At 43.6% G+C, this 24,139-nt stretch overlaps 1 protein-coding gene across 10 annotated transcripts in view; it reads left to right on the top strand.

Moving 5' to 3' along the window:
* Positions 1-22,144, top strand: part of ate1 (arginyltransferase 1) — a 322,895-nt gene extending 300,751 nt beyond the window's left edge. For 9 of the 10 annotated variants that reach the window (XM_085994567.1, XM_085994574.1, XM_085994575.1 and 6 more), the window contains one exon: positions 12,727-22,144. In XM_085994567.1, coding sequence (XP_085850693.1) covers positions 12,727-12,905 — 179 coding nt within the window. In that variant the 3' untranslated portion in view covers positions 12,906-22,144. The remainder of the gene's footprint in view (positions 1-12,726) is intronic. The other variant, XR_015079213.1, reaches the window with a different exon arrangement.
* The last annotated feature ends 1,995 nt before the right edge of the window (positions 22,145-24,139 follow it).

Genomic DNA, 24,139 nt, shown 5'->3' with positions numbered 1-24,139 from the left:
CTTAATGGTATATTGACACCCTTTCGTAATGTTTGCAGCTAATTTTGTTCATGGAACAGCTAGAGCAGCATGGTCCCAACACTCTGCGGGTGAAATTCAACTTTGGTGGGGGCACAAAACGGGCAGCAGCGGATCAGCCACCCATTATACACTCCACCTCGATTTTTCTTTTCCATTGAAGTCCAATTTTTATTTTCCATCTAAATTTCTTTTTGTCTCTCCTAAAAGAAATATTTTAATTTATATAGCACCTTATTACATCTTTCAAGAATGTCTCAAAGCATTTCACGTATTAATTTTCATTAAGTAGTGCCTTTAATGCAATAAAATGTCTAGGAGACTTCATAGAGGTGCAAATTGAGTGCCTTTATTGTAGAACAACGTCCCAAAGTGTTTGAGACGTAATCAAAAAATAAACACCGAGCCAAAAAAGGAGATATTAGAGGGGGGGAGACCAAATATTTGGTCGAGGGGGTGGGTTTTAAGAAGGGTCGTGACGGAGCAGAGGGAGTGAATTTCAGAGCATGGGACTTAGGCAATTGAGGCGGCACAAGAGGCCAGAGTCAAAGGAATGGGGAGTTGCAGGGCTGAAGGAGGTTTTACAGCTAGGGAGGGCATGACTATTATTAAGGGATTTAAACGTGAGGATGAGAATTTTAAATTTGAGGTGTTGAGAGACCGGGAGCCAACATAGACTATCAAATAGAGCGGCGATGGATGAGCAGACTTGGTGAGGGATAGGATACAGGCAGCAGAGTTTTGGATGAGCTGAAGTTTAGGGAGGGTAAAGGATGGGAGACTGGCCAGGAGAACATTGGAATAGTCAATTTTGCAGGTAACCGATTTGTGGATGATGCTTTCAGTGGGAGATGGGCTAAGGCAGAGGCAGGTGATATTAGAGAGTTGAAAGTAGGGGTGATGGAGAGGAAATTGGGTTGGAAGCTCAGCTTCGAGTTTAATAGGATTGCTGAGGTTGCAAACAGCCTGCTAAGCTGTAGGTGGGGAGGGCAAAGGAGTCTATGGTGGGGCCCAAGATGATAGCTTCGGTATTCCCAATGTTTAGCTGGAGGAAATAGCAATTCCTCCAAGATGGAATGTCAGGCAAGCAGTCTGACAACACAGAGGCATTGCGAGAGATGGAGAGGTAGAGCTGGATGTCATCAGTGTATGTGTGGACGCTGACCCCGTGTCTGAGAATTATGTTCCCAAGGGGCAGCATGTAGATGAGGAAGAGGAGGGGGCCACGGATGGATCCTTAGAGAATTTATTACAGAATGTAGGATCAAAGAGGCCAGATCACCTGCCACCAAAGAAGATGAGGAGGTTGTAAATAAAGCCAAAATTGCAAGATCAGAGGACATGTGCTGGAATGTAGAACTGGAGGAAGTTGCACAGAAAGGGAGAAGGAAAGCCATGGAGAGATTTGAAAATGTCGTGTTCAGTGGTTTGGGGGACTGGGAGTCGATGGAGGCTAGCAAGAACAGGGATAATGAAGATGGGTGGCTTTGTTTTGGTGTTATTAGTTGAAGGGTGGATGTTAGCCATGGCATTGAGAGAGCTCCCTGCTTTACAAATAGTCCATGGAATCTTTTAACATCCACCTGTACCATTGGAACAGGCAGGTGGGAGTTCAGTTTAATGTATCATTCAAAAGCTGCAGTTCCTGTTACAGCATAGTTCCATAGGTCTGGCAACCCTCCAGTATCTCACCCAAGATCAACGCTTCATTTCAAATAATTTTGAAAAAAATTGGAACAGTTCACCTTAAAAACTTGTATCAGTTGTGCTCCATAGTTGACCTTGTGGAAGCATAGGTGAGCAAAGCACAAATGGGCCCTCCCTGACCCATTTTCTATGTCTTCACAAGTTTCCCTGCCAAGACTGGCAAACTTATAAGTCGATCGACAAGGACTCTGGTCTCCCAGTTTGGGTGAAAAATCTGTTTAAACATATAGGCCTAGAAATTCAGTATCGCCACGTTTGAGGTGTTATAGTCGAGCAGGCGCTAAATTTAGCGCCCAGCGCAAATTATCACCACCTTCAGCGAAATTGACTTGCTTCACCCCAAGAGGTGCTTGGAGCGCTAAAGCAGGCGCTGCATGACTGTCCTAAGGCACTAAGCCGGAGAAGCGAGGCGCTACCACCGAGGGCGGGCGCAGCGCAGGTGCGGCCAGTTAGCGATTGCAGGCAGACACGCTGGTGCCGGTCAGCTCTTAAAGGGGGAGGGTCGATTTGGATTGCAGCCACGCCCTGCACATTGGAGCCCTGATTCTCGGCCTGGACAGACCTGTTGCCACATTCTAACGCCTAGGACCACGGAGAGGGCCAGGGAGCGAGAGCAGCGGTTCAGTGAGGGAGCCCTGCAGGTTCTGGTTGGCGCAGTGGAGCGCAGGCGATCTATCCTGTTTCCGGACAGTGGCAGGAGGCCGCTGCCCACCAACTACCGCAAAGCTTGGAGGGAGGTGGCTCACAGAGTGACCTCCAGCAACATAGTACCTAGGACCCCTGTGCAATGCAGAAAGAAGTTCAGCGACCTCACTCGGGTTGTCAGGGTGAGTACCCTTTTCAGTATCCTCTTCATCCCTGCATGTGGACCTCACTTTATGGGCAAAGGGTCCTGAAAGCCCCAATGGCCAGCCCTCATCCAACACCTATGGGCCTTTCATGAAACTCACATGCACATTCACCACTTTACACACTGTAAGGGCTATTCGACCATGGGAGGCAATGCAGCCAAGATCAGGGCGTCACACTGTAAGGGCTATTCGACCATGGGAGGCAGTGCAGCCAAGATCAGGGCTTCACACTGTACTCCGAGCCCGTCCTTTCTCTTGCAGGGCAAGCTGGCACACAATAGGAGGCAACAGCAATGGACCGGGGGAGGCCGGCCTCACCTTAAAGACCTCAGCGATCTGGAGCAGTGAGTCCAGCGCATTATGGCAGGCTGGCTGATTGGCCCCATCGCCACTGGAGATGCTGACCCCATTCTGGACAGCAAAAGGTCATCACCTTTTTGACCTCTCTCCTTCCACTTGTGCCTCACACCAGCATCGTTTGCCACTATCGAACCAATACAGTGCATTGCAGCACTCATGCCTCCCTCGCTGCTGCCCTGTCCTCACACTAAAGCAACTCTTGTACCTCCCTGCTTTCAGATGGTGAATCGCCAGGTGAGGAGGCGGGCCCTCAAGCTGCCACTGTGAGTGATTCTGAAGGCGAGGAGGAGGAAGAGGAAGCCGGACCATCAGTGCCACCCTCAGCTGAGGCAGCCCATGGCCATAATGGGGACACGTCTTCCCTGGAGGGGAGCAGGGGGGGAAGGGTCTGAGGAGGGTGAAGCTCCGGGGCCCAGCGGGCTACAGCAACGCAGGGGGGTTAGGGAAGCTCGGCGGCCTTCTCCCCGGAGGGAGAGTCTGGCCTCCAGTCCTGCTACAGTGAGCGCAGAAGAGGTGCGGCTCCTCGCTGAATTGGGCGCCCAGGCAGAGCAGAGGCACACTGAACTCATGGCTGCAGTGGCAAGGATGCCCGAATCCATTGAGTCACTGGCAAGGAGTGTCCAGGACTTCGGGGCAGCACAGGCAAGGAGTCTGCAGGACTTCGATGCAGCACAGGCAAGGAGTCTGCAGGACTTCGGTGCAGCACAGGCGGCTTCCACGCAAGTGCTTAGTGGTGCCATGCAGTCAGTGGCTGGTCTGATGCAGACACAGATTGAGGCCACACGAGCACTCACTGCTGCCACCCTCGCTGCATCGGGCACGAATCGCCGGGGCCACCGAAGGCCAGCCGTCTGTGCTTCAGCAGATTGCTCCGCATGCTGCAGTGCTGCCCCGTGGGAGTGCCAGTGTGTCGTCCGACCAGGGAGTGCCTGTGCTCTGTCAGGATGGCAGCATTCCTGCTGCCAACACTGTCACTCCTCCACTGCAGCTGCCACCACCCATAGGACAGACTGCTGCCGCCCATGCAGAGTTGGAGCAGTCAGCAGCCGGGCCCTCCAGGCCCAGAGCTGGTCCAGGCCGTCCCTCAAGGGCATCTGCCGACTCAGTTTCTGACACTCAGCAGCCTTCCCCCAGCCTTGCTGCAGCCACTGGGGTCCCATTGTGGAGGAGCTGCAGGGTGGGAAGGGGCCAATCTCGCAAGCGAAGCAGATCACCCTCGCAGGCCAAAAAGTAGGAGGTGTGGCAAAATGATAATTTTTTTTAGTGAAGGCCGAGGATCATGGTCATTTTTGGTTAACTCTTTTGTTCATTGTCTCCAGGTTGTGAGAGCCAGTTATGTGTCTGACTTTTTGGGGGGGTTTCTCTATTTCTGTGTCATGCGGGAAGGGCACACAGTTTGTTAAATAAATAATTGTCTTTATTCAGATTGTGCATGTTTGCTCTTTGAACTATTTGTTGCCTTGACTGGCTCAGGGTTTGCGGAACCGTTCCATTCATGTTCTTTCAATGGCACAAGCCATTCCCTCAGAGGGGGCCTAGAACCGACTTGCAATAAGCCGCTGACGGACGGCCCTTGCACTTTGTGCCTCCCTCCCGTCTTGGTCCTCCTCCTCCTCTGCTGGTGCTCCAATGTCTGCTGGCAGTGGCTGAGTCCTGAGGATAGCCAGGTTATGCAGCATGCAGCACACTACAACGAAATGGGAGACTCGCTCAGGCGAGTACTGAAGGGCTTCCCCGGAATGGCCCAGACAGCGGAACCATTGCTTTAGCACGCCGATTGTGTGCTCAATGATGTTCCTGGTCGCTTGATGGCTGTCATTGTATCGTTCTTCAGTAGGGGTGCTGGGCGCACGGAGCGGGGTCATCAGCCAGGTGCACAAAGGATAGCCCTTGTCCCCGAGAAGCCAGCCTCCTGGGTGAGCCAGGGCTTCGAAAAGGTCTGCCACAGAAGTCTGACGCAGGATGAAGGCGTCGTGGCTGCTGCCTCGAAAGCGGGCATTGACAGCTAGTATCAGCTGTTTGTGGTCACACACCAACTGCACGTTCAACGAATGGAACCCCTTCCGGTTGCAGTAATCCTCAGCATTCTCTTGAGGCGCCCGCAAAGCCACATGCGTGCAGTCAATGGCGCCCTGGACTATGGGGAAGGTCGCTTTTCTTGCAAATCTCATTGCGCACTCTTGCTGCTTGTCCAGGGTCATGGGGAAGGAAATGTACTGACGTCTCCTTTTGAAGAGGGCATTCGTGACTTGGCGGATGCAGCAATGCACCGCAAACTGGGAGACATTGGCAATGTCCCCAGTAGCGGATTGGAAGGAGCCAGTGGCATAGAAGTGAGAGCCACCGTCACCTTCACTGCCACCGACAGAGACGTCCTGCTCCTCAGCTGAGGCTGCAGATCTGTCTGAAGCAGGTGGCAGAGCTCAGTGACCACCTCCCTGCTGAATCGAAGTCTCCAAATACACTGCTCCTCAGACATGTTGAGGTAGGAGAACTGCTGGCGGTATACCCTGGGAGGGTAAGGTCTCCTGCGCCGACGCCTGTTGGCCCTCCTCCGTCTGGCCATGATTGGCACTCTCTCTCGGCGTCTCTGAGCCCTCTCAATGCAATGGAGAAACCCAACGTTTCCACCCATTGCAGCCCCCATAATATGTGGCCACTCAAGGCTATGGCACTGAAAAATGAATCCAACTGTAAAGTTCTGGACTGAAGCCAGAAGTACCTGTGCGAGCGCTGACTCAGTGCAGAAAGCTCTCTCCCTTTGTGTCTTTGCAAATCTCTCTCTCTCACACAGAAGGAGTGGTCCAAAATGGCTACCACTAAGAAGCCAGGAAGAGCCCCCTTTAAATAGCGCCCCCCCCCCCCCCCCCCAACCCCACAGCGACTGGGAACTGTTCCGGTCAACCAGTCGCTGGAGCGCCAGGCGGAAAGAAGGGGGGCGCCACTGAAGTTCCGGTTCGGGGCGCACCAAGGGCATTGCACCATGAAATGACGTAAGGATCTGCACGCGCAGCTGAGCGGGTGTTGCGATTTTGCGCCGCCACTAAATGTCCGCTCAATTTCGCGAGAGGCGCAGGTCTCGCCGCGCCCGGGCGCTAGCCGCTTCGCGCCGCACTTATCGCCCTCTTAAGGCGATAACGGCTGGCGCTAACAACTGAATTTCTCCCCCATATTATTTAAAATTAATTGTATATAAAACATGTTCTGACATCAGCTCAATTGAGATCTTAATCCTTTCCTTCCTACTTTGTCCAATGTTACTTTCCTGGTCCCTAGAATATAGCCTACTCTAAACAAATAAAATTCCCAATGTCTAATTTTAATAGTAGTGCTTTACTGAAAATTAAGACCTATGCGATAGCTAATGAATGCCTATAGTTGCTTTGGGGAAACTGAAAGAGGCTCTCCTCAGATGTTTTTTTTATGAAGGGTTCAACCCTTTTTTTAAACCTGTAATTTGCCAAAGGAATGCATTTTTATTCCATTCCTAATCCTATAATTAGCCTCAACTGATGAGTGGTTAGAAAGCATTTAATGTTAATTATGTTTAATCCGTTTACTTGAAATTTACATTTACCCATACCACTGTATCCAGTTCTGATTCAGAAAGCTTTTTTCACACATTGTGCCCAGAAGAGGAGGTGTTAACATTAGAGTTTATTTTTAGAATTAAAATATTTTAGGGAATTGCGATCAATTCACCATTATTTTGTTTAGTTTGTTCATTTCCTGTGAACACTTTATTTTAAATAAAAACAGAAAATGCTGGAAACCCTCAGCAGGTCAGGTAGCATCTGTGGAGAGAGAAACGGAGTTAACGTTTCAGGTTGATAACCTTTAAATGTTGGATACTGATAACAATTAGGGAAGAGGAGGGAATAACCGCATTGGGGGAATTACAGAACCTAAGTCTGAGGGAGCCAAATTAATATTAGTACTCCCTGCTCTTCTAATAGTCCATTGGATCGTGCAAGGAAAGGAACCATATGCTGAAAGGGATTATAAAAACAATAAAACAATGACTTTATTTTTATTATATACGTGTTGCTATTCAATCATGAAGCTGTGGCAAATTTTACGGTGATTCTGTCGTCGCTGAGTTATTTTAATTATTTATAAATTATACAAAATTAAGTGTCCTGGATTTATGCAAGATAATTGCTTTCATGTTTCAACAGATGCTTCATTTGAAATTATAATATCTTGCGCTTCTCTGCACTTGCTGTGCTACTTTCTATTTCATCAAAGTAGGAGTAATTGGGTTCAATATTTGGGTGGTGTTTCCTGATCAAACCTCAAAAAAAAAATGTAGGTGATAATTTTGATTTGAAGAAAAGCTGAATTAACCGTGCCTTTTCTATTGAAACAGAATAGTCTCATTACAATGCCAGCTGCTAACCAGATGGTTTGTTATTACACAGCATACTCTATTGAAACAACAGTAATGCACAATTGCGTTTTATTTTTCTTAAACTATGTACTGTATGAGCATCACCAACAAATATAGGGCGACAATTTTTTTTTCTTGGGCATCTGAGACTTTACCAAGATATTTATTCACCATGTGCATGGCATTGGTAAGTTTGGTGTCTGGAGCAGCATGTCACTCAAACATCCTCTTTTAACATAGAAACATAGAAAATAGGAGCAGGAGTAGGCCATTCGGCCCCTCGAGCCTGCTCCGCCATTCAATGCGATCATGGCTGATCATCCAAATTCAGTACCCGGTCCCTGCTTTCTCCCCATACCCCTTGATCCCTTTAGCCTTAAGAAATATATCCAACTCCTTCTTGAATATATTTAATGTATTGGCCTCTACTGCCTTCTGTGGTAGAGAATTCCACAGGTTCACCACTCTCTGGGTGAAGAAATTCCTCCTCATTTCTGTCCTAAATGGCCTACCCCTTATCCTTAGACTGTGACCCCTGGTTTTGGACTCCCCGACCATCGGGAACATCCTTCCTGCATCTAGTCTGTCCAGTCCTGTCAGAATTTTATAAGTTTCAATGAGATCCCCTCTCATTCTTCTAAACTCCAGCGAGTACAAGCCCAATCGACCCAATCTCTCCTCATACGTCATTCCTGCCATCCCAGGTATCAGCCTGGTGAATCTTCGCTGCACTCCTTCCATGGCAAGACCATCCTTCCTCAGATAAGGTGACCAAAACTGCACACAATACTCAAGATGTGGCCTCACCAAGTTTTTCAAAGTCTTACAGAATTCCATACTGTCCACATTAGTTGTTTGAGTCATGTTCTGCAGTAGGATGTGGGCTACCTTAAACAATCTGTGGAGCAAAGACTCTGTGAATAGTATTCAGTTCTTAGTCAAGCATATTGGCCCAAATCTTGCTGGAGTGGGGAATCGTGAAGCATGCGCCATTAGTTAGACTTTCTCCTGCACCTTTTAGATTAAATCTTTTGTGCCGTAACTTGCTGGGAGTGTAAGCTGATATCGGGGGCAACAGGGCATCTGGGACCTTAGTGAACGATGAGACCAATGAGATTTAAGGATTGACAAAAAACCCAGAAATGACAGAGAAGGGGGGTGAGTTAGTGTGGGTGGATTAGAGTCAAATGAGGTACAGAAAGAAAAATAGAGAGGGAACAAAAGATTGGATTGAGAGAGGGAAAAAAAAGACAGAAAGGAAAAGTAAGAAAAAAAATTAAAATTTGAGATTTTTAAAATCTCTTAACAAAAATTTATTACATGCAGGAATGAGACTCAACAGTTTAAATTGCCCCTTTTCTGGGCCAGAGATTGATTGGCATTGCAGTAACAATTATACATTGTTAAAAGGGTACTTGCGCTATTAATTATGAGCGTTAACTTTCTGTGGTGAGTTTAATGGGCAATTAATGTGCAAATCCAGCAAGTTCTTAAATATAACGGGGAGGCTAAGGGCGAGATGCCGTTTGTGTGAAACAAATGGCGGAGCGACATAAATCGACCAGAAAGTTATGGAGATTCACAATTCATGGCGTATCTCTTTATCCCCTGAACATGCTGGCTAATTTGCACATTAATAGCGGCGGGTGACGTTACTTTCCTATGAAGATTTGTTCCAATAATTACTTACATTGAATTGAAATCAGGCATCCTAAAGTATGTAAATTATGCAGTGTCGAGTTCATACTGAAACAGCTATTGAAACACGGGTTGATTTTCCCGAAGCTGTCGGGAAGAAGGCGGGACTACAACTTTTGGGTTTTAGTCCCGCCTACATCAACGTCCGGCCAATCCGTGCGATTTTCCCTTGATTGACCTTGTTGAGCCCGCCCAGCGGGCTCAGCAGGCCAATTAAGGGCCACCCGGCAACAGGTGACGTCACAGACTGCAATTTCATCTGTCAAGAGTTCTTGACAGATGAAATATCAGTGTTTCACAGCTGTTTCAATGAGTCCTTCTGCACAGACTCAGTTAGAACTCACACCGGCACTCAAAGCTGAAGGCTGTCACTTTTCACAGATCGCAGCCGTTCAGCTTTAAGTACCGGCTGAGTGATGCGCTCCCGACGGCTACAGGAAGAAAGGCTGTGAAGGTAAGTACAGGTAAGTAAAAGTTCTTTACACACTTTAGACACACCAAACACACTTACCTTTGCACTCATGCACCCATCACTCACCTGAACACCGACATCGCGACCCCTCCAACTCCTTCAACCCGACGGCCCGCCTGCTCTAACCTGGCGTGGTTTGGAGCCGTCGAGAAACCCACACGAAACCCCTCAAAATAGGGATTAGGCTAACTAATCCCTTCCTGTCTGGGGTCGGCGGGTCCCAGTGCGGGGCGGGTACCCGCTGCCTCTGAAAGTTGCATGGAGCGGGGTTTTGGGCAGGATGGTGTCAGGACCCCCAAAATCGGGATTCCCCCCCCCCCCCCCCCCCCCCACACGCCTGAAACCCCGCCTGACGGCTCCACGAAAATCGACCCCACTGATTTTGTTGCTTTTATCTTGCATTTCATGTTGGCTATCTAATTTAAAGATGGGCTTGCAATACTTTTACTGAGGAGGGTCAGTGCAGACTGTTTTTTCCTGGGTAGCAGAATGTGTTTCACCTGACTCCATACATGAATGCTGGTGTTGATTGAGCAACAGTGGTATATAAATTGCTGATCTGATCAAATCTTCCCTGGTGTGTGAGTTCCACAGCTACCCTGTCAGATTTAACTGTGATGAACAATTATACTTGATTGTATTCGAGGATCATTTTTGGCTGATTCTGTTCAGCAAGCCAAGCTGCTTCTGCATAATCCCTTTACAAAGCTTCAAAATATATATACAATTTCAGTAGCGCAAAACAGGGCAACAGATGAGTTAGCTAATGTTGAGTTTCTCAAGAAACTGGTACAAACTGCAGACTTTGAATGGTTGATATTGCTGCATAACATGTAACATTCAGAAAAGAAAAAAATGCATTTATATAGTACCTCAAACGTGTCTCAAATGTCTTAAAGTACTTCACATACAATGGATACTTTGAAGTGCTGTGACAATACGTAACCGTTACACAGGCAATTGTGGCAGCCAATTGCACATGCCAAGATTCCACATCAAGATTCCACAAAAGCAATGAGATGAATGCCCAGTTTATCTGTTTTTGATGATGCTGGTTGAGGCTGCAATGTTAGTCAGGACATTGGGTGAACTCCGTTTTTCGTACTGTACCCACCTAAACAACAGAAACGGGCAGCAAAGGTCTTGGTTTGGTATCTCATCTATATAAAGGGGTAGAAATTCTGGGAGCACATTTGTGCTTCGGCAAATGCTTTGTCCCAATTGTGACCCTATCCTAAATCACTGACCTATTAGATAGATTGCCAGCGCCAGTAACAGCAGTGCAGGGACACCCACCAATGCAAGTGGCAGGATATCAGAGTGACATCTTGACGCTCCATCAGAGGAGTTCACAGGCCGGTCTGGCCATAGATTCTTTACATTTACCTGATCCTGAATGGTAGTCCCCAGATTCAAACCCCCTTACCTGGTCCTCATGGTAGAAACCAGATTCAAATGGGATCAGTTGATTTCTTCTAAGGGGAGCCCACATGTGACCAAGTATGGCACATATGCCTATTTCCTGCAGGCAGACATACCACAGCATGCTTTTCTGGCATATCTGGTAGGATTTCTGTGGGAGCCTGAGAATCCCCCACCCTACCAACACACCCTCAAGCTAACATTGGAATGGGCTGAGAGGGGGGAGGACAGGTGGAAGAAGTGCTCATCCTCTCCCTAGTGAAATTTATTGTGGCAGCTATAAAGGGGGTGGCAACCTGGTGGAAATGGGTTCCGACCCAATTTCTTGTCCCTCCATTACCACAACACCCGAATTCCATCCCATGAAAGAGCAGAATTCCTGGGCTAAAATCTCTATTTAAAGGCGCAAACTGTCTGGTGGGAAAAATAGATCAGCGTACTCAACAGAAGGATTAGTCAGTACAAGTGTCAGCTTGCTTCAGTGGTAGCACTTTGAGTCAGAGGTTGTGTGTTCAGGCCCCACTCTAGCCCTTCAGCATATAATCTAGCATGACACTCCAGTCTAGTGTGGAGGTAGTGTCTCATTGTCAAAAGTGCTGTCTTCCAAGTGAGATTTTAAACAGACACCTGGTCTGCCTGTTCAGCTGGACACAAAAGTACCTCTGCCAACATTCCTTCCTCAAGCAACACCACCAAAAAACATTAACTAGTCACTCTTCTCATTGTTGTTTGTGGGACCTCGCTGTTTACCATTTGACGGCTACCTTTTGCCTATAAAACAGGTGACTACACTTCAAAAGTAATTAATTGGCTGTGAAGTCCTTTCTGGCATCCTCAGGATGTGGAAAGTGTTATATAAATGTAAGTTCATTCATTCTTTCATCATTCTGGAATGATGAACAGATGTGAACTACCCATCTTAAGCTTACTGGCCAAACCTCTCGCAAAAATAGAAAATTAAACAATATTTTGGTTAAATAAAATTAAGTAAAAGCCTTTTAAGAATTATTGATTGGACAGATTTTGAATTAGGACTGTAACACATTTTAGTTTGTTGCAGATTTTACACTGACTTGTTTGACATTGAAAGAATGCTCATCAATAAGAACCCTATATTGGCTGTATCCTCCTATTTTATACATAAATATTCATTTCCTCCCTCGTTATTTCATCAACTTGAAATGCACATCTAAGTTAACTTCTGTAATTTTATGAATTGGAAAATATTTACGAACAACTTACATTTATATAGCATTTATGGCATAGAAAAACATCCCAAGGTACTTCGCAAAGGCTTAATCAAAAAAAAGGACAGTAGGGTAAGGGGCATGGGGACAGTTTACAATGACAAGTATTACCCAATGTCTTTTACTTCTGTTAAAACCCGACTGATTTGGAGGGGTTGAAAGAAAGAGATATGCAAATTCTAGTTAAAAACTGTAACCCTTCAGAAATGATGAGTTTATTGAATATTTTTATAGAAAATACAATCAAGAGAATCAACATAGATTAAAATCAAAGTAAACACTGTTCAAACATTAAATCCTATTTTATTTCCTGACATCTGTCTCCATGTGGTTGTTGTTTTTAACTTACACCTATTGAAAAAAATCCACTTGTTAATCTACATTACTTACAATTTTGTATACTCACACTTTGTAAAAAATCTCAATCATGTACCTTAAATTTATTGAAACAGTTTGGACATTTCCTGATTGTACATTGCTGTTTACCGAGTGTCTAAACGATAAAATGAATGTCTACCGTGTGCAGTCTTTATTAGGCAACTATTGCTGTTTTTTTTCCAGGAGATGAAAAGCATTTCCGAGACCTGGGTAAAGTTCTGGTACTGTACAGGAGTACAGTTATGCCTTATAGCATCTATCAAAGACGACAGAAGAGAGCCAGTGATGAAGTAGTGGTACGACAGTATGCAAGCCTGGTTGGACAGACCTGTGCAGAGCGGATGCTGCTTTATCAAAGCTAAATACATGGTTTTATGTTAAGAATGTAGATAAGATAGCACTGTATGCTAAATTACTGCTGTGTAACAATATCAGAATACAAAGCCGCTATTTTAAACATTACAGCTCTGACCAACCACTCGGCACAGTGTGTGTGTAAATGTCTTTTTTTTTGTAGCCTACACAAAATTTAACTTTAGAAGATATAAGTGATTCTCAAACTTTTCCAGGCAAGGACACACCATTTCAATTTTCTTTGCGCTGAACATCACCCAAAATGTCTCTCAGTCTCACAATGTCCAGTTTAGGATTCTCTTGCTCTGTTCTTTCACTGCAGTTTCTGTCTTTTCCTTTTTTCCTCTGTGCTCTTCTGTTTATTTCTCTTCCTCTTCATTCCTTTCACGTTCCTTTTTTTCTCACCCCATTCTCTTAATCTTGTATTTCCACCTCACCTATGTTCTTTTCCTCTATGCTCCTTTACATTTGAATTTCATTTCTTTTCATTTTTCCTTTTTCTCCTCAGCAAGGAGGCACTGAACAACAACCTCAGAGAGCTGGACAGGGTGCCACATGTTGCTTGCTGGATATTGTAGTCTTTCATATGCATGCACATTTTCTTTGCTTATGCCGCGGCCTTTGCATTGAAAATGTGGAATGAGTTAGCTGGGTGGGGATATTGAAGTTTTTTGGAAGGGGTAAAAGGATGTGTCCAGACTCCAGGCTATTCAGAGGCCCAGCAAGTACGTATTGTGGTAAGATGGAAAGTTGCTGCAGCCAAGTTTCTGGTTAAGTTTGAGGTTTTTTTTATATTATGGTTGATGAATTGTTTCTCTGTAGATTGGCAACTGAACATAAATCCATGGCTTCTCTAGAAGGTCAGAAAAATCAGCAGGAAATAACTGATTTGTTTTTTTTTATTATAATTTTTTAATTGTTCAAATGGAAGAGTGATGCATGCTAGATACAAGACATATAGTGGGGTGAGGAAGCAACCGTTGCAGCAGATGTATTTCATTTTTTTTTGCTGCGAAGCGTTTAGGAGAAATTAAAATTAGGAGGAAAGGTTTTGCATAACTTGATTGGTGAGTAATAGCATTGGAACTTGATCAGTTAGAAAGGAGAAAATAGACCTAAATACTGAACCAACAAGGAAGAAGAAAACTGGGACAATGGTCATGATGTACATGACTGACACACATTTTATTATAGAAATACTGTATTCACATAACACTGCAAAATAAATATAAATGCTTCTCGAAATCTTATCTATTTTGAATACAATTTTTAAAATTTTTTATATATAAAGTTATGGTTGACAGACCCAAAGATTCATTGATGTAATGCTCCAGTGGCAGAGTGAGCTCATTTCACACTTGGCTACAGCATAGACATAACAAGTTATCATGAAGTACATTGAGAAGAGAAGCTATTGATCATGGATATACAGGTGATGACAGAAACTGCATGGATAGAAAGCATATGTTGTTGGACAAAGAACAGCACTTTTCTCAGTGCCTGCCAAGCAATATATATAAATTTGTTTGAGGTGGCACATGCATTATACTGATTCCTATTTCCAGCTATGTCCTTTTACATTGGTACCAAGCAGAAAATAAGCATCTCCTCACCAGGCCATGTGACACAGCATTAGTCTGCTGTCATGCACTATTTGAACAGTGTGCTTAAGAGTGGCATAGGTACATAAACTAGGGAGTCAAAAAGGGGAGAAAGTGGGAAAGTTGCATGATTCCAAGAAATTGTTTAATGCATCTCATGCTTAAATACACACAGAGGAGAGCATATTGTAATGCATAGACACTCGGGTAAAACACAAGTGCTTCAGGATGTTTTGCTAAATTGCACGCTCTCGAGTTCAAATCCAACCAAATTGTTTTACTGCATGACCAGATAATGCTTTGTCTTTCACTTATCTGATTGCTAGGCTGTGAGAGCAGCTGTTGATGGCCATGAAGAGCAGGCAGGCAGCTGGTAGTGATTATGTTGAATTGGTTTAGCTGAGAGAGTGGATTTCCCATTTTATTTTACAAGTGAGTTGTGAAGAACTTCTCCAAGAGCAGAATAAACGGGGTGTCTATTATTCTGGTCCCAGTTATGTATTCTGTTTGTGCAGTGCACTGACTGCATGAAATAGAAACTGTGAAGTTGACACTTAAGTTTGTTTTTCTATCACAATGGAACATTAATGTTTTCTATATCATGCGAATCACATTTCTTTTCCTCCTTTCTCTTCCCACCAATAGCCCCAAAGAAAAAAATGAATTACTTCTGATAGCTATGGAGAAAAAGAAATTATTTGTATTGATATAGAGCCTTATTACATCTTTCAGGACACCTCAAAGCAGTTCACCTCTAATCAATTGCTTTGGAGTGCAGTGACTGTTGTTATGTAGGCAAATGTGGCAGCCATTTTGCTCACAGCAAGGTCCCACAAATGAGACGAGTCACCAGTTAATCTATTTGTTTTGTGCAGTGTTGGTTGTGAATATTGACCAGGACATTGGGAAAATTGTGCTGTTCATTATATAGTGCCCTACAATCCTTAACATCTACCTAACTACCAGAATAGGCATCTCCAACAATATAACTCTCCCTCACTACTGCACTCAAGTGCTAGCCTAAGGTACGTGCTCCAGACCTGGAGGGGAGCTTAAATTCACAAACTTCGGACTCTGAAGGTTGGATTCCTATGACTTCAACAAAGCTGACTAGAGACAAAATAGTTGCCTAAATTGTAAATTATATTCATTATTTTCTGATTAATAAAGAAAATGTAGTGATGCAAGAGCAGACAGCCTTGCAGCAATAAGCAACTAGTAATAGAGAGTATGTTAGGAAGGGGAAAGTTTATCAGGATTGTCACTCCTGATCATTTCCAGTGACTCTTTCAGAAAAGTGCAAATGTCTGGACATTGTGTGAGGATGGGATCCGTTGTGGTGCCTTCCACAGTAGAATAGACTGCTAGCATATAGCCTATTAAGCTCCAAACATGAGGAATAGCCACTTAGGTAGGTATCGGATTCATAGATTCATAGAAGATAGGAGCAGGAGTAGGCCATTCGGCCCTTCGAGCCTGCTCCGCCATTCAATGAGATCATGGCTGATCATCCAATTTCAGTACCCTGTCCCTGCCTTTTCCCCATATCCCTTGATCCCTTTAGCCTCAAGAAATATATCCAACTCTTTCTTGAATATATTTAATGAACTGGCCTCCACCGCCCTCTGTGGCAGAGAATTCCACAAGTTCACCACTCTCTGGGTGAAGAAATTCCTCCTCATTTCAGTCCTAAATGGCTTACCTCTTATCCTTAGACTATGACCCCTGGTTCTGGACTCCCCGGCCATCAGAAACATCCTTCCTGCATCTAGTCTGTCCGGACCTGCCAGAATTTTATAGGTTTCGATGAGATCCCCTCTCAATCTTCTAAACTCCAGTGAGTATAAGCCCAATCGACCCAATCTCTCCTCATACGTCATTCCTGCCATCCCAGGTATCAGCCTGGTGAATCTTCGCTGCACTCCCTCCATGGCAAGAACGTCCTTCCTCAGGTAAGGTGACCAAAACTGCACACAGTACTCAAGGTGCAGTCTCACCAAGGCCCTGTACAACTGTAGCAAGACATCCTTGTTCCTGTACACGAACCCTCTTGCTACGAAGGCCAACATACCATTTGCCTTCTTAACCGCCTGCTGCACCTGCATGCTTACCTTCAGCGACTGGTGCACAATAACACCCAGGTCTCTTTGCACTTCCCCTTCTCTCAATCTATTGCCATTCAAATAATAATCTGCCTTCCTGTTTTTGCCACCAAAGTGGATAACCTCACATTTATCCACATTATAGTGCATTTGCCATGTTTCTGCCCAATCACCCAACCTGCCCAAATCGTACTAGAGTTTCACGACATCCTCCTCACAGCTTACCCTCCCACCCAGCTTTGTGTCATCTGCAAATTTGGAGATATTACATCCAATTCCCTCGTCCAGATCATTAATATATATTGTGAACAGCTGGGGTCCTAGGACCGATCCTTGCGGTACCCCACTAGTCACTGCCTGCCACTCGGAAAACGACCCGTTTATTCCAACTCTTTGCTTTCTGTCCGCCAACCAGTTCTCTATCCAAGTTAATACCTTGCCCCCAATCCCATGTGCCTTAATTTTGCACGCTAATCTCTTATGCGGGACCTCATCGAAAGCCTTCTGAAAGTCCAAATACACCACCACATCCACTGGTTCTCCCTTATCTATTTTACCAGTTACATCCTCAAAAAATTCCAGTAGATTAGTCAAGCATGATTTACCTTTTGTAAATCCATGTTGACTTTGTCCGATCCTGTCACTGCTTTCCAAGTGCTCTGCTATTACATCTTTTATAATAGACTCTAGCATTTTCCCCACTACCGATGTCAGGCTTACCGGTCTATAATTCCCCGCTTTTTCTCCACCACCTTTTTTGAATAGTGGGGTAACATTAGCTACCCTCCAATCCATGGGTACCGTTCCAGAATCTATCGAGTTCTGGAAGATGACCAGCAATGCATCTACTATCTCTAGGGCCACTTCCTTAAGTACCCTGGGATGTAGACCATCAGGCCCTGGGGATTTATTAGCCTTCAGTCCCATCAATTTTCCTAACACCATTTCCCTTAAATACTGATTTCTTTCAGTTCCTCCCTTTCATCAGACCCTATGTTCCCTGGCATCTCTGGGAGGTTATTTGTGTCCTCCTTTGTGAAGACAGAACCAAAGTATGTATTTAGTTGGTCTGCCATTTCCTTGTTTCCCATTATAAATTCCCCTGATTCTGACTGTAAGGGACCTACGCTTGACTTCACCAATCTTTTTCTCTTCACATATCTATAAAAGCTTTTACAGTCAGTTTTTATGTTCCCTGATAGCTTACTCTCGTATTCTATTTTCCCTTTCTTAATTAATTCCTTTGTCCTCCTTTGTTGACTCCTAAACTGCTCCCAATCCTCAGGATTATTGCTTTTTCTAGCCAATTTATATGTCCTCTCCTTGGATCTTATGCTATCCCTAATTTCCCTTGTTACCCACGGTTGAGTCACCTTTTTTGTTTTATTTTTATGCCAAACTGGGATGAACAAATTCTGTAGCTCATCCATTCGGTCTTTGAATGTTTGCCATTGCCTATCCACCGTCAACCCTTTGAGTGCCATTCCCCAATCAAGCCTACCCAACTTGCTCCTCAGACCATCGTAGTTTCCTTTATTTAAATTGAGGACCCTTGTCTCTGAGTCAACTGCTTCATTCTCCATCTTAATGAAGAATTCGATCATATTATGATCGCTCCGACCCAAGGGGCCTTGTACAACAAGATTGCTAATTAATCCTTTCTCGTTACATAATACCCAGTCTAAGATGGCCTGATCTCTGGTTGGTTCCTCGACATATTGGTCCAGGAAACCATCCCGTAAACACTCCAGGAATTCCTCCTCCACAGTATTGTTACTAATTTGGTTGGCCCAATCTATATGTAGATTAAAGTCACCCATGATGACTGCTGTGCCCTTATTGCACGCTTCTTTAATTTCCCTTTTAATGCCATCCCCAACCTCCGCCTTACTGTTTGGAGGTCTATATACCACTCCCACTAATGTTTTTTTCCTCTTAGTATTTCTCAATTCTACCCATACAGATTCCACATCATCAGAGCTAATATCCTTCATTACAATTGTATTAATCCCTTCTTTAACCAGTAATGCTACCCCACCTCCCTTTCCTTTTTGCCTATCTTTCCTAAATATCGAATACCCCTGAATGTTGAATTCCCAGTCTTGGCCATCCTTGAGCCATGTTTCCGTAATCCCAACCAAATCATATTCGTTTACCTCTATTTGCGCAGCCAATTCATCCACCTTATTACAAATGCTCCTCGCATTAAGACACAAAGCCTTCAGGCTTGTTTTTTTAACGCTCTTAGACCTATTAGAGTTATTATTTACTGTGGCCACGTTTGATTTAAACCGTTGATTTCTCTGACTGCCACTTTTGTTTTTCTCCTTCCTATCTTTTGCTTTTATCCCTGTTTTCCTTTCCTCTGTCTCCCTGCTCAGGTTCCCAACCCCCTGCCATTTTAGTTAAAACCCCCCGAACAGTGCTAGCAAACCTCCCTGCAAGGATACTTGTTCCGCTCTGGTTCAGGTGCAACCCGTCCGACTTGTACAAGTCCCACCTTCCCCAGAAGCAGGCCTAGTGATCCAGGAAACTAAAGCCCTCCCTCCTGCACCAACTCTTTAGCCACGCATTCATCTGCTCTATCCTCCTATTCCTATACTCACTAGCACGTGGCACCGGGAATAATCCAGAGATTACAACCTTTGAGGTCCTATTCTTTAATCTGCTACCTAGCTCCCTAAATTCTTGCTGCAGGACCTCATCCCTCTTCCTACCTATGTCGTTGGTCCCAATGTGAACCACGACCTCTGCCTGTTCACCCTCCCCCTTCAGAATGCCCTGCAGCCGTTCAGTGACATCCTTGACCCTGGCACCAGGGAGGCAACAAACCATCCTGGAGTCACGTCTACGGCCACAGAAACGCCTATCTGTTCCCCTTACGATAGAATCCCCTACCACTATTGCTCTCCCACCAGTACCCATAGAACTAACCCAGCCAAAAGTTGGCAGCTGATTATTTTGATTAACCTTCGAACAAAATGTCACAGTAATATTTCGCATACATATTCAGTCACAAAGAAAGAAAAAAACTTGCACCTTCATGGCCTCAGGATATCTCAAAGAACTTTGCAGCCAATGAAGTACCTTTTTTGAAGCATATTCACTGCCGTAGTGTGCTGAAGTCCTGAAGTGGGGCTTTTGACTTAAATGCAAGAATATTACCACTGAGCCAAGGCTGAAACCTAGTTAAATATTTCAATGTTCCTTCATGTTTTAAAGGGCCTGTGACTGTGAGGCTTCACATGTGCTGTGTAAACTAGTGTACAAGCTGACTTTTTTAATTAACTACTCTAGTGTACTGCCCAGTATCATTTATGATTAAATTTGTTACATGCTAATCTGAATTAAGATACAGTACCATTTAATAGACACAGCACAGATTTAATTTGACTTTGAAGTGCCAGATTATCAGCTGATTTCTGCCATTTTTGACGCCACGGTTCAAGTTACAGTTGTTGAAATGTTCACATGCGTTAATGATTCACATGATGCACAGCTGTGTAACGCACCAGATGCAATATTTATACGTAGACCTTCAAATCTGATTGGAAAAACAGGTGCATATCGCCATCTAAATTGCATTGTGGCAATCTAGATGGAAGGAAATGGAAATAAAGGAATAATCTTCAAACTGTTTTTAAAATAATTTCCCCTTTTATTGCTCCAGTTCAAAAATAAGACTAAAGTGGGCATAAATACTAATTATTTGTTGTACTCCTTTATATATTTTTTAACCCGCTTAAAGAAACATTAAGGGAATGGGTGATGTAGTAGATTAGAACACTGCTTTTTACTTCTGGGTATGTAGTTTTCAATCCGGTCACATCTGATGGGCAAAAGTCTTCTCACTTTACTAACTAACTGTCCCAGGTGTTATGTGACAGTCTGAACTTAGATCCCACATTGCTATAATCATTCAGACCACAAGGTTGGCTGGTGTAAGGAATGAGAATGAGGCAGAGTAAAGCTTTTCCCTAGGATTTAAAATAAATTTGTATCACCAAACATGATTATACCTCCTCTATACAAACATGCTGTGTGTTGGGAGATACTTCACCATAACAACATTGCCCTTCTGAGTAATCTCATCAATTTGTTTTGGTCAGGAGTTGGAAGGAATAGAGTGCTGAAGGTCTCTGTAACCACCACTGCCAATGTCAACCAATGCCATGTTTGCCTCCGAGCAGGGTAAACATTGTTGATTTCTCTCGGTGGTACTGATGATGGATTTGCATGCCTGGCAGACAAAGATTCATAGTCATAATGACAAGGATGTGAAGCAAATATCTGACCCGCTGTACTGTCAGGAGACCTCTAATTTTGAAGAGCTTTCATGCAAGACTTTTTTTTTTAAACAGAGTACTAGGTTTACTTACAGTATGGGTTTGAAAATAATTTTTAAAAACTTCATACACAGTCGTGTATTGCTGCTTGATCATAAAGCTGCTGCAGCAAACCAAATGTGGAAAGTTAAAATAGTAAAATGGATGACGACATTATATGTTCAAATACTGAGATGTGGCATTCCTTTCAAATAGTTGCAATGTCATAAGATATTATGGTGTTTATGAAGCATTTAAGCTGCTGCTTTAGTCTATGATTCTCTGAGAGGTTCAGACATTTTATTTGTTCCAGTCTCTAATTCAGAAAAAAGTCAGCCCAGAACGATCTGATTCTTCTTTTAAATGCAGTGATCATTCTTCCCCTGTTGGCGTGCTCTTTATGAATAAAAACAGTTGCAGTTTCTTCCACAGAGACAGACCAGCAGTCGCTAGTCTCTCTGGTGGTCCATATGGATGTGGTTTTCGTTAATAACCAGCTGGTCAGATGAGAGTATTTTCGTAAGATTCTTCGTACAATCAGGGTTTGTAGAGTTGATATTGTGCCTAAAAATCAGCAATTTATAATCCTCCATCTACTGTGCTTGCACTTTTTAAATGGTAGGCCTGTTATCCTACTTTTCTGGGCTTTGGCATTATGAGTAAACAATGATAAAAGGGATATACTGTATATCATACAAAGTCAAATGTCTTCTATTGTTTCCGTATGTTTAGACATGTTTGCTGTACAAGTGCCTCTTACAAACGATTACTTTTAAATGATTTATTTTATGAAACAAGAAATATGCAATGTCTTTATACCTAAAATTGATGTTATGGCACTCTGCTTCAAGTGAAATCTATTCATGGTGACACCTTAAATCCAGGTAATTCACCTTTGCACTGCATTTTTAACATTATGTTGGTTTTATTGCAAATGGTAAATCTAAACCAAGTGCTATTATCAGTCCATATAATTATTAGTGTTTAAAGTTCATTTATTGCTGTGTATCAGTCACTTGATATTAATTTGAATGTTTGCAGTATGTTAAAATAAAACACTCAATGTAACAGTCATCCTTCATTCATCACTTGGTGTTCTTCAGAAAGTGCGTTACTGTACAAGATTGTCATTGTGTTTAAATGTAATGCTGAGTTCAATTATTTGTTAAGTGTGACATCTGCAACAATTGATTATTAAAAGCTTACACCTCTGACAGCAGCTTGAGCAGTAGCTGTGCTTCACTGCCATTATAAAGGTCAATTGTTGAAATCCCAGAGCTCGCTCTTGCACTTGAATTTGGTTACTTGGGTAAATTCAGTGGGTTCTTATTAGTCTGTTTAAATGCTGTACATAGACCATGAGTTCTGTCTCAAGTGGGTTGTGAAAAAAGATGCACTGTTAATCCTATTTGAATAATGCCTGGTGGTGGATGATTATAGAACTGGACTGAAAGTAATTATGGGCAAAATTGGTAGGCCAAATTATTCTGCCTTCCCAGCTGAGGAATGATGTTGTGGTGAGTAGTACAGTCAAGTGAGAAAATGAGGGTTTTTTTTTTTAAGACACCTATTGTTTTCCCTGGAGCCAATTTTCAAGGTTGGGCACTGAGCAAAGTGATTGCACCACCTGCCTGATGGGACCAGTGAATGGCCAAAACCATGTTCATGGTTGAAATTCATCTGTATCATATTGTCAAGCTTGCAGCGCTCAATGGGGGCTGACCGGTAGCTCGCCGATTGTGTGTTTGGGGGGGGTAGTGCTGTGGGGGCAGGAGATGGAAAATCCAGCGATTCCTCCATTGGGCCAAGCTGGAAATCCAAACTTAAAGGGGAGGGAGGCAATCCCGGCGGGTGTGGGGTCAGTAAGTGGACGGCAGCTGGTGGGATGATTTTTGTGGGGCCAAAGGTGCATTCAAGTTTATGTGAAGTATTTCCAGAATGGACCATTTAAGTGCCCCTCGTTAGGCCTGGTGTAAGAACTAAATTTAAATATTTTAATAAGGCTCCCGTCTGTTTTGGGTGAGAGTTCTAGCTGCCCATTTCGAGGCCTGCCCAAAATGATGTTGGGTGGTAAGTTTTTTTTTTTAATTTCAGCGTTAACTGGGTGGTTGGCAGATGAAAATTGCCCCAGTTGTGTCTCATTCTTCCTTTGTTCTCGATAAAATGGGTACCTCAGATTATATAATAGGAAAAATAAAAAGATTTTTTAGTCTCCAAATTCTACCTTAAGTTATTTTCCTTTTTTCATCGACATCAGTCACATTTGCAGTGTTCTTGCCAGTGAGAGAAATTTTCTCTGACAGAATATCGATTTCGGCATGTCTCACCACTATTTTTCTAGAAAAAGTGTTAAGTTCCAATTTGATAGATATTATATGTGTGTTAAGTTCTGGTTTCAGAATCTATGTCAACTGTAGGGACACCTTTTCTGGACCCTTTGGTCATGAACCTTTTTTCTGGTGTCTTTTCACGGATTACAACCCAATGATTCAACAACCAAGAGGATTCATAGGTAGGTTGTCCCACAGGCATTCCCTTTCTTACACCCATAAGAGAACATAGACAAAGAAACATTAAGAATGCCGTGGATCAGGTTTGACACATCTGCAAAGATTTTCTTCCTCAGACTCTAAGCCTCAACCAGTATTCACTTCAGTGACAATAACGGCATCCAAAGATCTAAACACCACGAGAAGAATCTGCCCTTTATCTAAGTTAAACTAATCTGGTTGGCCAGATCATATAGAAATGACTCATCCCAAAAATCAGTGATGCAAGTTTCTATTCCGTGCTGATATGCTGGCATTCATTTGTCAAATGAAGTCCAGTATATTGGGTCTGGGCTTGTAAAGAAAGTACTTAATTATACCTTATTATTTAACCTGGTTGGATATTAAAATCTAAAATATCCTATTAAATAGTAGACTGAAAATACATATCGTTTAAAAGCTAGCTTGTTCCACAATGTGGAGCACGATAACAGTTTCTCCTTCCATAGGTGATCATCATGGACAATCACAAAAGGATCACACTAGCAGCCAGGTTCCACCAATACAAGATACTTTCATGTGATCTAGACTCAGACTCTAGTAACTTAATGAAACCATTGACGGTATACAATACTTGGACTTTGGAGGGCTACGTGTGAAACCTCACCTCAACTACTGGTCAGTGATTCTTCAAAAAAAGGCTATCAAGCGGTCTTTGCCTTCAG

Source organism: Somniosus microcephalus, chromosome 8 (genome assembly GCF_052327205.1).
Source record: "Somniosus microcephalus isolate GS21.2 chromosome 8, FLI_Smic_1.0, whole genome shotgun sequence".
Taxonomy (NCBI): Eukaryota; Metazoa; Chordata; class Chondrichthyes; order Squaliformes; family Somniosidae; genus Somniosus; species Somniosus microcephalus.
Note: the sequence above shows the minus strand (reverse complement) of the source record. Positions and strands in the feature narration are given on the sequence as shown.